This window comes from Microplitis demolitor, chromosome 6 (genome assembly GCF_026212275.2).
Source record: "Microplitis demolitor isolate Queensland-Clemson2020A chromosome 6, iyMicDemo2.1a, whole genome shotgun sequence".
Classification (NCBI taxonomy): domain Eukaryota; kingdom Metazoa; phylum Arthropoda; class Insecta; order Hymenoptera; family Braconidae; genus Microplitis; species Microplitis demolitor.
Window position 1 is genome coordinate 8,054,072 of NC_068550.1, and position 16,679 is coordinate 8,070,750.

A 16,679-nucleotide genomic window follows, 5' to 3' on the forward strand; every position below is an offset into this window, starting at 1 on the left:
CTACCACCTCACCCCTTTTACTTCTCATCCGGTACTTCCGCTGCTTTTCTATCAACTCTTCTACCCCGAGCCCCTCAAAATCCCTCAAAATCCCTCTCTCTCGCTCCCTCTGGATTCCATGAGTTTCCCTCATCCTCGTCCTCTTTTCTTCTCATTCGTCCAATATAAAACTACGTTAAGCCAAAATATGTTTTTCCCTCCCTCATTCCCTCCTCTTTCGCCCTTTTCATCATTTGTACAATCATTCTTCTCTTTATTAGGTATAAATTTATTCACCACCCGTATTTACGCATTTACAACGTTATAATTCTCATTTGTACTCTCTCTCTCTATTTTTACATATATATATATTTATATAGAAAACGGTGGGGAAAACGGATCTCCCTAAAAATTTATAAAAAGGTTTTTTTTTATTAAAACTTCTGTTTAATTGTCAATTACGACTCTTATCATCAATTTTGTATAATTTTGAGTGCCTTTAAACTGTTTTAAAAATTTTTTTTCAGGAATTTTTCAGTTGACTCAATATATTCACAGAATGAAATTTACAGTAACTGTTACAATATTTTACGGAAATGGTTCCCATATCATAAGGTAACAGGTTTTTTTGAAATATAGATTATAAGAATAGCAGCCATAAGAATTGCTAACCACTCCTATTTATATGCGTTTCTTTCCTATACGATATTGGAATAATTCTAATAAAATTACGGTAATAATTCTTATGTCATTTTAGGAATCATTCCACTATACTATGGTAATTGTTACTATAGAGGAGACCGGGACACGACGGCCTCCTTAAGTCGGTAATTATTTATTATGGCTTTTAATCTATAAGTCAACCTAATTTGGTCCTTTCTCAAGCAAATCCATTAATTTTTTACCAAAACTAGAAAAAAAAAATTATTTTTTTTTTTTTATTGAAAAAAAAGATTTTAAGCACAGATATATTATTTCCGTACTTTTATAATCCCGTAGACTTCAAATTTATTAAAAAATTATTACATTTAGCTGGTACAACCAGTTTTATTGGAATTCTGAATTTTGAATTTTAACCACAATATAATTTTTTGGCTTAAAAGAGCTTTAATTAATAAATTTTTCAAATTCATTTTAGTTTCAAAAAAAAAAAATATTTCCTGTAGTCAATTTTTTTTAAAGTGGTCCATTATGTCAGGTATCGCAGATCAGCCTAAAATGTCTTAAAAACATCAGAGGTATCATGATATGATCGAAAATTAAAAAAAAATTTATCAAATTTTTGAAAAGGGCCGTCGTGCCCCAGGTTCCCCTATTCTATGGTAAACGTTGCCATTAATTATGGTCATTATTCCCATAATTTATGGTAATAGTAACCATAATATTATGGTGATGATTTCCATACATTAAGGAAATTATTGCCATTATATATCTAATGTTCACCGTAGCATTGAAGCAATTACCATAATATTATGGGAACAGTTCACATGAATTATGAAAGCAATAATTATAATGTATAGTGTTTGTTCCCATACGCTCTTAGGAACCGTTCCAATGTGGATATAGGATTTATTATTATGTGATTTTGAGAACTATTCTCATGAGTATGGTAATAATTACCATATAAAGGAATTCTTACCATAATTACAGGAATTGGTCCCATAGTTATGGAAACTTTTCTCAGAAATTATGGGTGTAATTCCAGAATTCCAAGTTATTGTAACCATAACCTTATGGGGTCGTATTTAATAAACGTACTAGGAACGGTTACTTTAATTTTTTGTTTCGTCCTATTAGCCACAAAAAATACACATGGTGTCTTCTTCACTGTATTAAAATATTATATGAGTTATTTATTTTTAGTAATTTTTTTTCAGCATCTTTGTTTATCAAAAGTATTGCAAATATTTTACAGTAAATTTTATAGAAATCTGGCTATTAAATTATTCCTCATGGAGGATTTTTCAAAGAATTTTGTCAACACCGATCATAGTTAGTCAAATCAATTCTAAAAATACCATTGGTTCCAAAATGTATATATGCATGTATCTATATATTTATATATGTATATATATAATGTAATAATCACATTCATATCCGTATTTTTATTTAAAAAAAAAAAGTGGATACAAAATTAGTCTTTAAAGATTTTAATTTTCCGTCTTTCTTGTTTGAAAATTCACAAACCGGATGCGCCCACTTCGCTAGAATTATATATGCAGGATATAATAAGCTGGCGGTCCTCGAGATATCGGGGAATTATGGGCGTCCTAATGGCCTGTGGTGTTTGATTTACGGGAGGAAATTATCTTTCTCTCTCCCTTTCTCTCTCTATATCTCAGCCTAGCTATGGATGTTTGCTCTCTCTGTCAGTGGAATTATGGTGTGCAAAAGCAAGATAGAGATATTGAGTAGATGGTGAACGAGGTCGTTGCAAGCACAAGGTGGAAAGCGTGCATCAACGAACAAGAGCTAAAAGAGACTATGTATTATTGAACAAGTGTATGTGTGTGTGAGTGTGGGTATAAAGAGTAAGGGAAAGCACACATCCAATATTCGTTTCCACCTTCACAAAACAATTACTTGTTAAAGTCTATGTTTCACGTTTAAATTACGTGTGCGTTGAATAAAATGAAAAAAGGTATCAAGCTCGGAACGCAAAAAAAAGAAAATAATAAATAAATAAAGAAAAACAAACTAAATATAAAGCTTGACTATACAATGTCAGTAAAATGTCCGCGTGACGCTATAAAATTTAACGATTCCTCACACTATTTTTTCTTCCTTTTCTCCTCGATCTATTCCCCTTGGATTTATTACAGCATACCAGCTTCAAAAACGTATTATACTCGACGGATTTTTAGTGAAGAAAAAGAATAATAATAAGAAATATACATATATACATATAACCAAAGCTATGTTATTTTAGCAGCCGTTAGTAGCATTTTTTATAATCCATCGTATCACGGATCCCTTGACATCTTTATATGTATCTTACGAAATAATATTCAATAGCTGTAATGTGCACAATATATAAATGTACATTGTGCTTATGTTTATTTATGCCAAGCTCAAGAGTAGTGTCATGATATGGGAATAATATGAAAAGGAGGTTGGTGTTGATTCCCGTAGGGAAAACAAGCTAAAATTTATCCATCGCGAGGCGACGAACTCGAGAAACCAAACGCCTAAGGGGCTAAAGATGGACTTTGAATGATAATGACGAGCGAATACTTTTAAATATGAACAAGAACAAGTTGAAGAAGCCGGACTGCTTCAGGCAAAATATAAGAATATACAAGTTGTGAACGTGCGCGGCTTCTGCCACTAAATTTAGAACCCACTTACACCAACTTTGTTCTCTCAACTATAAACTTTACCGTTATAACCAACGCAAATACTTGTTTTTCATTCACTTTGCCTTTTTTTTCCTGCTACTCTTGTCATTATTCAACAATTGTCTTGTCTGGCTGTGTTAATATTAAATGGACATGGCTTGTTTATTTCACATTGACAACAAACTAAATATGAAATCAGCAGTTTGGATTATTTTTCTGGCTTCCGTATATTTGTCAAACGTATATTAATATCGTTATGTATAGACTGACGTTGCGCACAAATAATATATATATTTATGTATATAGGAATCGAGAGAGAGTAAAGTGATATGGAAGCACTCGTACGTTAACGTGTTATTCCAACGTTTCGTCGTGCGGAAAACTCGCCCGAGTATACATGTACACACATACATATGTACATATGTATATATGTATAGAGATATACTTTATATGTGTGAGATGTCCAGAATATTTTAGTATTCCCCATAAACCTGGACTAGTGTATCGCAATATACCCATCGGAAATTACAATCTAACTCTCGAACGTTGCTCCAAACAAACAAAAGTCGTGCACCAATGACTTTAGCATACACGCTACATATATTTCCATACCAACTATGTCGATCGACAATTGCTATTATTATTATTTTCGGCAAAAAGAACCCGTTAATTTTTATCTGAATTTCGAAGATCGTCAAACTTTTATAATTTAATAACCTGAGGTAAAATTCGTGAGATGAAAACTCGGAATAAAATATTGTATAAGTTCGCAGGATAAAAAACACGAAGACTCAATACCGTGGAATATAAATCTGTCAGCGGAATAGATATTTCTGTTTGTCATTATTATCTACAACTGGGTTAATTCTTCCCCCAGGTTGCGAGAGATCCAGATTCCTTCTACTCCCTTTACATTTGTCGTTTACCCTTAATCCTGGTCTTTCCTCCCAAAGGCAATTCACAACAGCTAGCTATATTGTTCAATTTTAATTGCGATGTCATTGTACACCAAAGTTACTTTTTACATCGTACGTATATAAAACTGGTCCCATTCCGGCTTTTTAAACGCTAATAACGACATAACGGGGCTCGTCCTAAAAAGATTTTTTGTATAGCTTATGTTTGTGTGCTATTGCGACTCCTGTCACCGTTCTGGGACAATCAGAAATAAAATAGTAGTAGTAGTAGTAGTAGCAGTAGTAGTAGTAGTAGTAGTAGTAGGAGTAGCAGTAGATGTAGTTGAAATATATATGGATATATAGGGTTGTTCGTTGAACAACGAGAAGGTGGAGCATACTCTTCGACTTGAATTCTATGGAAAATAAGAAGAATGCGTCCAGACAGCATTTCGGGAATACTTGCGCGCTCAAGCCCATTTCACTTCTGCAACTCCTGCTACTCCTACTACTACTAATACTAGTACTATTACTATTACTATGAACAACAACAACCCGGTGCTTTCATTGGATACCTCAGGTACTGGTACAAGGAAATATAATTGCCCGTTCTGGATTTTACGGCAATGACGATGATGCGCTTGAAATATCTACTTCCTCTTGTCTTTTTTTTATTTATTTCTCCATCCGCTTTCTTCTTCTTTTTCGTTTTTGTATCATTTTTCAAACTCTTCCTCTTCCTTTTTCCCATCGCGTTTTATCCCGAAAAATTCCAGAATACAACAATTCACTCGTTCAGTTCTTTCTCTATCAGAAAATCAAAAACTTTTTTTTCAGAATTTCATTGTGCTGGGAATAGCCTACAGACACACGATCACAATAGTTGGAGGAGTTGAATTAAAACGTTTGAATCTTCTTCAAAGACTTTTCTTTAATCTCGTTAATCTATATATCCATCGTTAAGATAATATGGGATAACATGTAAAAAAAAGTTCGTAATAGTGAACTGAAAATTTGAGACGATTCTGAACTCAAGTTGATCATTTTTGGAATTTTAAAAAAATTCAAGACTTGAAAAATTTTCCATCTTCAGGCCTCGTTTTTGAAAAGTTCTTATAAAAAATTCAAAAAAGTTTATAATTGCAAACCATGGTTTAGTTTTTTTTTTTAAATGTTCTTCAAACCAGCAAATCTTTGTAATCGAATTATTTTTGTTTGAAAAATTCAAAAAAAAGTTCCTAAAAAATACTAAGTTGAAAATTTCAAAATTCCAAAAATGATCAATTTAGAGTTCAGGATAATCTCGAATTTGGAAGTTCATGTTTATGAACCTTTTTGAAACATTTTTAGAACGAATTTTTTGACACGAGATATATATCTATATATTTATGATAAATGAGTTTAATTAAATTTTTTTTAGTCTCATTGTTCTTCTCTTTTTTATGTTATGGATATAGATTATTAATTAATGCTTTATATGACAGATTAAATTTTCGATAAAGAAATAAAATGATTAACTTTTTATCTATAATTCAACTCGCTCACGAAATGTGGTAGCTGTCGATTAAATGGCTTATTCGCGTACATGCCGATATATCTCGAGACTGCTCTGAAAGATACGTGACTAGAATACTTTGCTAGGTGACTCCATTGATTCCACTGACACTCAACCGACAATAAGAATAGCCATTGAATTACTGGCTTTGATACAGCCAGTATTCACTCGAAAAATTATTTTAAACCTGGATATTATTATTTTATTTTATTTTTTTATTTTATTATTCTACCTCTTCTGAGTTTTCTTTCGTTGAAATGAATGGGAAAGTCTCGTCGAATTTTATGTCTCGTAAAAGAGTAGGAAAAAAATGTGTCTTGGCTTGAAAAATAGCATTTGAGATTCACACCGAAATTTACGTTTGGCTTGAGAACGTGCATAAGAAAATGGATAAAACAACCGAGAAAAGCTCAAGACACGGTAGTGTCGTTGCACCATGAATGATACATGAACGCTTTCTTCAGCTCTCGGACCTAAAGAAAACTACAGCACTAAACTTAACATCTCTATATAATACTAAGTTGTCGATGTTTTAACATTAAACGTTGGACAAGACTAACTTTGCTTGTATTATTTTTTTTTTTTTTGTATTATTGAAACTTTAAATCTTGTCACTAGTGAATTATTTTACTTATATAAAAAATAATTTTTTTAAATTATAGAAGTGAATTGCATTTGTGATTACAAATCTGAAATTTCATCAATTTTGAGATGCAAAAATTTAGAAAATTTGCTTACATTGTTGACATTTAAAAAATCCTTGAAAATGACCATAACCTATTGAAGGGGGCCACTAAAAATTTTGAAAAAATAAACTTTTTTTTTTATATATTCCGATAGTCTATACTTTCAAAAATAGCATACTTAAATTTCAAGTGCATATCTCGGATAGTTTTCTTGAGTTACAGTCATCTGAAGAGCAGCCGCTTATCGGTTCTCGAAAACACATTTTTCAAAATTGCTGCAGTTATAACTCGAAGATAGATCATCCGATCGAGTCGCAGCTTCTTTTATATATATTTCTACGTACCACGAACCTCCAGTTTTCCGATCGAATCAATAATGTAATTTTGACAGGCCAAAAACTATCAAATTTTCGCGCAAAATTTGAAATTTTTTTCTTAGCTCGAGGATCATGGTACGGAAAATACCTTCTAGTTTAATAAACTTTTAGATTTTTTTTTATTTCATGCACTATAAAGGTCGCTATCACTGCAGTGGAAGGACTTTTTTCTGCAGTTTCTGAATTTTTCAATTTTTCGGTCCAAAAATTTTATCATGTATTTATTGTACATGCACAAATATATTCATAAAACATTAAAACATTCCATACAGTAGTTTCTTTCAAAAAATTACCAAAAAATTATCTTTTCTTCAGACGGTCACACTAGTGGTCCTCCTTAAATGTCGAATTTATCAATTTTCACAATAAAGTCTTTTCTTCAGTCCTTAAAATTCTCTATAAAATTGTTTCTCGCCTTTTTTATGTGAACTCAAAATTTAAGGCAGTATCATCAATTTTTCATAAATTTTTCTATTTTTCTAAAAGTAAATTTTCAGCTATTACTTGAAAATAATTTGACAGAAATTAAAAAATTTTAAATTTATAAATTTTTTCTAAGGCTTATTGTGTGAAACAGTAGATAATTTCCGAAAATTTTTTCCAAAAATTAAAATTTCTGCAACTGAAAATTGATCTGACAAACGAAAAACGATCTATTTAGTCTATTCCCATATGCCTTATTCATAATATTAATATTTACTTGTATCACATTTGTGTTTTACAAAACTTTACAATGTTTGTAAATGCTACATATTATGCTTTATACATTTTAACTGACGAATTCCCCATTTCAAATTATAATTAGCAATATTTGAATTTTTGCATAAAAAAAAAAAAAAAAAAAAACATAAAAAACCTAATAGAAACTAACATTCTAATAGTATATATAGTAACATTGTACTTGGAGCAGATAAAAATCATCTAGCTTACTTACCCAACGAATATCTCGTATGAAAATACTTTTACTAGCCTCGAGCAAGCCTGTGGTATACGTCATAAAGCACTGAATTATTTTCCACGGCTCTCGGCCAGAAATTTACGAGACGAACTTTTGCACACTGAATATATACTTGTGTATGATGTTCACTCACATACACCAAATACTCTACACACTATATATATAAATGGTCGTATAGCGAGCAACTGAGTTAAACTCTCAGGTGGTTTTCAGCAGCGTCTCTTGACGTTACCAGAGTGCACGACTTTTTCTACCCTCTATTTAGGACACGCACTCTAACTTTCTCATTTCTTAACGCTGCATTGCATATAAAAGACCAAGAAGTGGTTTTGGCGCCCTCTAGGGGACGTCAAAACTAGCAAGTACCACCCTCTTCGTGGGTTCTGGGACCAGTACTCCAACCGTTAGCGGTACCCGCATGTCTTGCACCTTGTAACATGCGGCAACTCCGTGGTTGCAGGAAGCCAATAGGTACCGCTGCGCGAGTGATACCAACTCTTCAGACTGTCTTAAAATTCTAAGGGATACTAGCTCGTACACAATACTATCACTAGCATATAGTGATAATCACTCGGTAATAATAACTGAGGACAAGTTTATTTAACTGCTGTCTTAAACCCGAGTGAGTATAATGTGGAAGAAACCCTTTTTGGGGTAATGAGTGCAGGCTGTAACTCGCGCCTAATCTGCAGCATGTCCACCAATACATGGAATTGGTACGATGAGGGACCCAATCCAAGCCCCACTTCGACCAGAGTCTCTCTATTTCCTGAGATGGGAGGAGTGTTTGGGTCCAAGTGAGGACGGTCTCGTGGTGGCTGTTGGTGAGGCACCCATATGCATTGCATGCCTAATGGGTAAGCTAATGTGAGCTTATGCTCACATTTCGCTTTTATAATATTACGGTAGCGCGAGTGTGCCCAAAAGGGTGAGGAATCGGCCTCCCGTTAAAAGGAGATGGACTTAACCGTCCCGTTACATTAATTAATTGCATATAAAAGAGCAAAATTTATATAAATTATTATGAATACAAAATCTTAACCTTTAATTCATTTTATCTTTTATTTCTCAAATGATGACACCGGGTGCCATTTTGATCCCAGACCGTTTCAATCAATTTTTTGAATTTTCCCACTGAAAGTAGAATGTCTGCCATAAATTAAGACCAACTTATTTCTTCAAAAAATTCACCACTTATCTTTAAGAATAAAGATCTTTCTTAGAAAACTCACTTACGGGACGAAAACTTTTCTAAAATAGTCCATGTTTTGTTATTTAATATTGAATATAAAACAAAAATGGTACGTACTTGGTGGAAAGAAAGTTCTCACAATTTTTTTATATTTTATACTGAAATTTAAAAAATCTAATATGAACAAGGTTGAGGTTTTTTTTGTAAAAATAAGGAATATTTTCCAGAATTCAGTCAAAGATAAATTTCGGTCACTTTTTCATACTGAGGTCAAAACATCAACATAAGTCACCTCTGTCATTTTACAGACATGTGTCATTTAAAAATTAGGATTTTATAAATTTCAACACAATCAATCATCATAATGATTTAAAAGAAAATAAATACGACAATTTATAAAACATGTATAAAATTAAAAATTTTTGTTTACGTGACAGTATCTCGGTTATTAAACTTTAATCATCGAGCCGGCTTATGTAAATTGCTGATTATGTACCCGCGTTCTGTTTCCACTATTTTGTTATTATTACAATAAAGAGGCGCGAGGGAAAGCAATTTTAATTGGAATGTAAATTGCATTGAGTTATTTTTTGACCCACCATTTTGTGAAAACCTAGATCATAAATTTTCCCGGTAATTCAAGAGCCAGTGACTCCTCATCAATTTATAATTGAAATAAAAAATAAACATTCTTTTTCTGAATTTTTTTTTTCTTATTTTGGGAATCCAAGTGGTTAGGAAGATCGGAATACGAATAGAAGCCGAAAGTTAGAGTAGATCGATGGTAGATAGAGCGCATTTGGAATGGAGTTTGCACTTTGTGGGACTCTCCAAGAGATTTACAGTCTACTCGTGAACGGACGTATCTACTTGAAGAGGTTAGGCAATGTTACGCCACCATTCCAACCTAGCTCCTATTCCCTCTATACTGCACTCACTCCTTACAACTACTACTGCAAGGACCACTCTGAACATTCCGCTAGAACTCATGTTCAACAATCCAGCCATAATCGTCAAGGCATCAAGATAATAATAGATTCCAATTCCTTACAACAATTACAAATATTGTTTTTTTTTTTTTTTTACCATCACTCAAATAACTTTTAATCATCATTTTTATATTTACCTTCATATAAATATATAATCCATAAGTAAACTTTACATGTCAATTATAAATTTTAAAGAGCAAGGGGCGTGTCTGGAACGAGTGCACTCATATCGTGTATTCGTTAGTTTTAGGGTGGATGCTGGATGAAAGAAAACGAGCAAGTTAAGGGAGTGAAGTAGAAAGAGGATGAGGAGGAGGAGGAGAAAGAGAAGACGAAAGTAAAAAATGTATTTGCCGTCCTAGTTTGCTCTGGTTGGCATCGCACGGCGAAAGCTCTTCAGTAAATCCAGCTTAAAGCGGCTGTACAAACGTTGACCTATATTACAATCACTACGAAAGCTCGTGGGCTCAAAATCTACAGCTAGTATTCTACCTATATTAAGCTAACTCTACTTTCTCGTTCGAGTTCAATGTGTGTATGTGAAATTACATTGAAATACAATCACAACAAAAACATTTCTATTTTTACCATTATTCAGACATGAAATCATTCGACTTAATTTATTTCCCAGTGTCCAAACGTATCAAGCAATCAAATAAAAAAGTTAATTGGTTGATTATCAGAAAAAGCAACATCAGTTTTAAAAACAAAGTGGAATTATTCAATAGGATGAACAAGTTTTTCCTTGCAACACTTGAAATCAAGAAAATAGTCATGAGTTTTTGTCTAAGAATCGGGTCAGACGATCGACAAACCAACGGTTTAACGGATTCCGTCGGTGGATTCAAGAACCACCAAGACGGGTTAATGTTTCTAGCTATGAACCTTTTCCTTTTCCTTATATTTTTTATTTCTTTTCAGTTCTTTATCTTTTAGCCTCCTTTTTCACCACGTTATTTTTTTCGTTTTTTATTATTTTCTTACAACATTTCTTTTTCTTTCAATGTTCTTTCTTCTTTTTTCACAATCTTCGGTCTCTTTTCACAGGGCGCGCACTTAGTTTCGCCGCGCTTTCGCTACCGAGTTCTTAGACCCGTAAATCCTTTAAGTGTCTCCGCCTCGCTCTCAGACCGGTACACTCGCTTCTTCAACCGAATACTCTTGCCTCAAAGATATATGTATATATATATTTGGTAAGAAAGAAAACTAACCCCCTTTCTCTTCAACCCTCTAAATTCACCCTGCAGAGAGAAACTACGATTTTTCTCAGTCTTAGTCTTCCTGCTCATCTATATTTTCTATTCCCCTATACTTAGGAGATTAAACCGATAGTCATCTGGATGATGGAACAATGGCTATTTTAAACAATAAACATCGCATATGATGTAACACATTTTTTTTCAACAAAAACAACAAAAATAAAAACAATTATAACTAAAACTATAAATAAAGAGAACAATAAAATATTTTTATTATTTATTTGTTGTTATATTTATGGCGTTAGATTTCTGGAATAGTGCCAAGTGGATTTATAAGCGTTTACCAACATAGTGCCAAGTATTTTGGTATTCGATAACATCATGGAAAGTGTTGGTTTTACAGTAAAATGATAAAAGCACGATAAACCATGGCGCTATTGTGCTACCTCGAGGTGATTCAAATATCACTTGAACACTTTGGTACTCGGTACATCATTCAGCAACGCGTATTGTCACCAGCTCACCACACAAAGCATCTTTACTCTTTTCACACTTAAACTTCTCTATTCTTATATCATTTTTGTATATTTTTTTTATACAGACACAAGTCTGTCCGCTGCATGGTATTATTTGAAAAGCTTTTTACACCAGAAAATCTTTTAAATCTTAAGTTTAAGCTGTCTATAAATTCTAAGCTCATTAATGCTCTTTATTCGAAATTATGAGAAATTGCCTACAAGTTCACGGTTAAAAATAAACTCGGTATAAGTCCATACTATCCCAGTGTTGAAAAATGTAGTTTTATGTTTGTACCAGGAGCCGGATTGTACTTCAAATCCAAAAAAATTTTATTAATTTAAAATATAGGAAACAGATTTTAATAATTCAACTTTCTTTACACTGTTAAGAATTTTCGAAGTGAACGTGGATTAAATCTGAAGTGAATGTGAAGCGGATGACTGTTTATTTATTTAATTCCCTTGGAGTGAAATTCACTCCGAAGGAAAGTTTATTTTAATATTGAAACTCCAAATCGGAGTGAATGCGAATCTAAATAAAATCCTTAATCACTCCGAATTTTTTATAGAGGGCAAACTAAATCAGCGATAAAAATAAAATTAAAATATTAATGATTAATTTGCCATCTTTAAATCAGTTATTGCTTCATGAAAAACATCAGAATTATGATAAAAATAATTATATTGATTCTAAAGATTTAATTTGATAAGTGACATTTCTTTTTGTATAATTTTTTTTTCATCTCAATCAACGATAATTTCTAAAAATTACCAAAATATTATTACTATTATTATTATAGTTTTTTCTGTTCTGTAGTTCTTAAAACACTTATACTCATATCTGCATATTCTGATCGGAGTTAATTTATTCTGCATGTACGCCGTTTTAATACTGGTTAGATAACACCTATAAGTAGCATCGCTACATTGGTATGAGTTCATTTTCACACCGCTTTTTTTAGTGTATGGAAAAATTGTAAGACTTGCCTAGCTTATAGCTTAGGGTGCTTCGTTTCGGGCGAAAGTATTTTTTTTGTTGCTCATCAAGCAAAATATTGTTTTTTATGCTAAAACAAAAATTTCTGCCAAGTTTGAGCTCTTAATTCCAATCCTAAATACTTTCCATTTGATTTCCAAGTTTTCTCATTTAAAATACACGTAAATTAAATTACTTTTTTTTTAATTTTCTAATACTCAGCTGCGTTTTATGATATCGACGCGGTTTTCGTCGCAAATTGCAGGGCATTTGGTGTTCTTCAAAAGTGCCCATAGTATCTTAGCTGTAATTCTAGCTGTTTCACTGATGTCCGCTGAGGAAGTCATTTTTCGTATCAAATTGACCTTTATCAGCTTGCAGAACGTAAACCAATGGATGCACACCAAAAATGTAAATGGGAATTTTATAGGAAATTTTATTCTCTTCAAAAAAAGCCCTATGAGTCAAGTCGCTAAAGTCCATAGTTTCCGAGTTATAGGAATTTTAATAATTTAAAAAATAAAATAGCAATTGTCATTTTTTTTTTAATATTATTTTTTTTAAATTATTAAAATTCCTATAACTCGGATACTATGGACTTTAGCGACTTGACTCATAGAGCTTTTTTTGAAGAGAATAAAATTTCCTATAAAATTCCCATTTACATTTTTGGTGTGCATCCATTGGTTTACGTTCTGCAAGCCGATAAAGGTCAATTTGATACGAAAAATGACTTCCTCAGCGGATATCAGTGAAACAGCTGGAATTACAGCTAAGTTACTGTGGACACTTTTGAAGAACACTAAATACCCTACAATTTGCGACCAAAACCGCGTCCATATCATAAAATGCAGCTGAGTATTAGAAAGTTAAAAAAAAAAGTAGTTTAATTTACGTGTATTTTAAATGAGAAATCTTGGAAATCAAATGGAAAGTATTTAGGATTGGAATTAAGAGCTCAAACTTGGCAGAAATTTTTGTTTTAGCATAAAAAACAATATTTTGCTTAATGAGCAACAAAAAAAATACTTTCGCCGGAAACGAAGAACCCTAATATAGCTGTTATATTTTCTACATCCGACCACTTAGTTAACTCTCAAGGTCGTTTTATTCAACAAGAGACAGGCTATAATCCGTTGGCAGGTACAGATGGATATGTTTGTATGTATTTATATATATATATGTAACTTAGAGACCCTCGTAGAGTTAGTGACAGATATGTCCATCCTGAATACTGTGACCCGAAAACGCGATTATATCACGTTCATATATAGGTAAGAATAAGAAGAGAATACCCACGAGAAGTAAACAAGTAAATCACTCAAGACGTGTAAAAGCATACTCGACATAAATAAAATGTTGGGAGACTTCTTATAAGTCACTAGGAGTAATCAAAAATTAAGTAAAGAAGTGTTTTTAATATAAAACTTACCATCGTTGACATCGAGGATTCGTGAATTATAGGATGGGGGTCGAGGACTTTTAGCTGGTTCTATTATTTCTATTGTTGATGCTCGTGCTATTATATCCATTGTCATTAAATGTAGCTCTCTAATAAAATAGTCTTTTCATCAATTTCAGGATTCTGAAATCAAATAAAAAATCAGAGAAAAATATTTTCGATTATCGTAATAAGAAAATCTTTAAATCTTATGAGTGATGAGTAATTAAAAGAGTTATTTGCTAGCACGTATCAGTTGAATAGGTTTTCATTTGACGTATCGAGCTGACAGCCATAAAACGTAACGAGTTGGTTTGTGTTATTTCACCGTCTCCGTTTCTCTGGATCATGATCATGACACTAGTACCAGAGAACACTGTCAGTTTATGGGTTTTCTACAGTGCACTCTCTGTTTTATACTTTACTCTATAGGTTTTTTCTCATTTCACGACAAAACTACCACACTTGTTATTATTACATTACGGGTATAAATAAAAGCGGTAAAGAGATCGATTTGATTTTTAATACCAGCATAAAATATATAAGGGTGTAATGTAATATCCACGTCAAGGTTATAATTTATAACTTTAACACACGTCATATAAGAGTTATTGTTGTATATATTTATTTTAAAAATAACTTGTCCCATTGGGCCACCGGCTAAGTCAAGATGGTGCGAAGGACATTATTGGCAGACATTATAGAAACCCCGTCCAATACACCATCAGGATTAGAGCAAGTTAAGTTCTTGAAGCAGCTCTTCCAAAACTTGATACCTTAACCCAGCCAATCAAACTTTCAGTTCCGGTAATCTCAACACCAAATACCCCGTTTTCACGTTACAGGTCATACTCTGGATCAACAGACAGAGACAGTTTGATAGAGAGTTGTATAGTACCAGCAGTAGCAGTAGTATTAGTATTAGTAGTTGTAGTTGTAGCAGTAGTTGTAGTTACATACGAAAGGCAATGAGCTGCTCAAGTCAGTACGTTTCTCAGCAGGCTAATCCTCAACGCGTTCAAACACCAACAAAACTTGTGAACGTTTGAATAAACTTTAGCTTCTGGACATTATCTGCAGATAGTAAGCATATAATCCTTACCCGCAGTAAATAATATTTTTATCTATACGTGCTGTTAATTTATTATTTTAAAGCCTTAAATTAAAATTAGTCGTTTGTGTAAAGAAGGAACGGAGGTATGGTTTTGGTATGTCGCGTTGTCTTGTACGCTTAATAAAATCGTCTGAGACCTAATTGGCGGTTTGCCAGCTACCAAGGTCGAGATGTGTGTGTGAGTGTGTGAGTGTGTGAGTGTGGTCATACACAATGGCTGAGACGACGGACACGAGGGTTTTTGGTAAAAGATGCATCAAGCATCGCCGAGAGTATATAATGTGAGAACGTATATAAGCATAGATGAAGCTCCAAGTTACACGTTTTGTCGAGAGCGTTAGCGACCCAACCACCGCCCATGTGCCCATCCACTACCAACGAAGCTCTTTGCCTCGTGGCGCATCCGCATTCAGTAACATACATATGCAAATTTATTCGTGCGGCACATCAGTACCCAGTCCTAGCTGGTGGTCGTGACTACATACAACCAGGGAGATATAGAATAAATATACGTACAACCATAAGACCATGTGGGTGTAAACGGGTGTTTGTATGTGTGTGTTCCTTTAGAGAAGCTTGTATGGGTGTGTGTTTTAGTCGCTAGCAGAGAGGGTCATAAATTAAATGATGTAAATGCTCTGTCCACCCGCCGTCTGAACCGAGACAACCCTCCGATCTCCACGCCCTCCCTTTCTATATATTTGACTAACTCTCCAACCCCGCGTGCTCTGAGTATCTTCCATCGTTACTCTTTTTCCTTTCCATTCCTTTCCTTTCCTCTTCTCCCTCTTCATCTCTCTTCACCTCTCTTCACTTGTTTCTATTTGCCACCGCAAACGACCAGTCCACCTGACTAATTATAATTATCTACGAAAGCGTGTGCAAGCTTTCGCCACGATAGTCATAATAATAATTATAATTATTTTATATAATATTGGTACATGTTCAGTAATTTTACATCAACATTTCTTCTTTTGTTAAAAGATAATCACAATACTGTTAATTATTTGTCGTGTAGTGCTTACTGGGATCATAATACCAATTGTTAATGCATTAATAATAAGACCAGTAACTTTAGACAGGCTATTGTTGTTGTATTTGTATAGATGTAAATAAAAGATGAAAAAATCGATGCGAACCGAGGAGTTGTGTGTATATATTTTTTATCAAGCATAAACCACGGATAATAGTAATAAATATCTCGTTCGGATTTAACAGTGTCCGAGTTCCATCCGTCGACAAAGGGGGAGAGAAAGAGTTGGGAGTAGCGCATGTATTCGATGGGGTCATGGAAATTCCGGACACGATCCCGACCCTAGTTCTGGACATCTCTCTTTCGTTATCGCGCGCTTTTGCTCGATATTCACTGGGGGTTGGGGCTGCTAGCTCAGTAAATGTATGGGTGTGGATGAGGGCGTGTGTAAGTATCTGTGTGTGAGTGTGGGAGTGGAAAAACCGAGT

The 16,679-nt window shown here is 33.5% G+C and overlaps 1 protein-coding gene across 1 annotated transcript in view; it reads right to left on the minus strand.

The window, feature by feature from the left end:
• The window catches only part of LOC103580569 (uncharacterized), a 221,879-nt gene that overhangs the window by 180,876 nt on the left and 24,324 nt on the right, over nt 1-16,679 (minus strand). The window contains exon 3 of the mRNA XM_008562374.2: nt 14,096-14,248. Within this exon, the coding sequence (XP_008560596.2) occupies nt 14,096-14,107 (12 nt within the window). The 5' untranslated portion in view covers nt 14,108-14,248. The remainder of the gene's footprint in view (nt 1-14,095; nt 14,249-16,679) is intronic.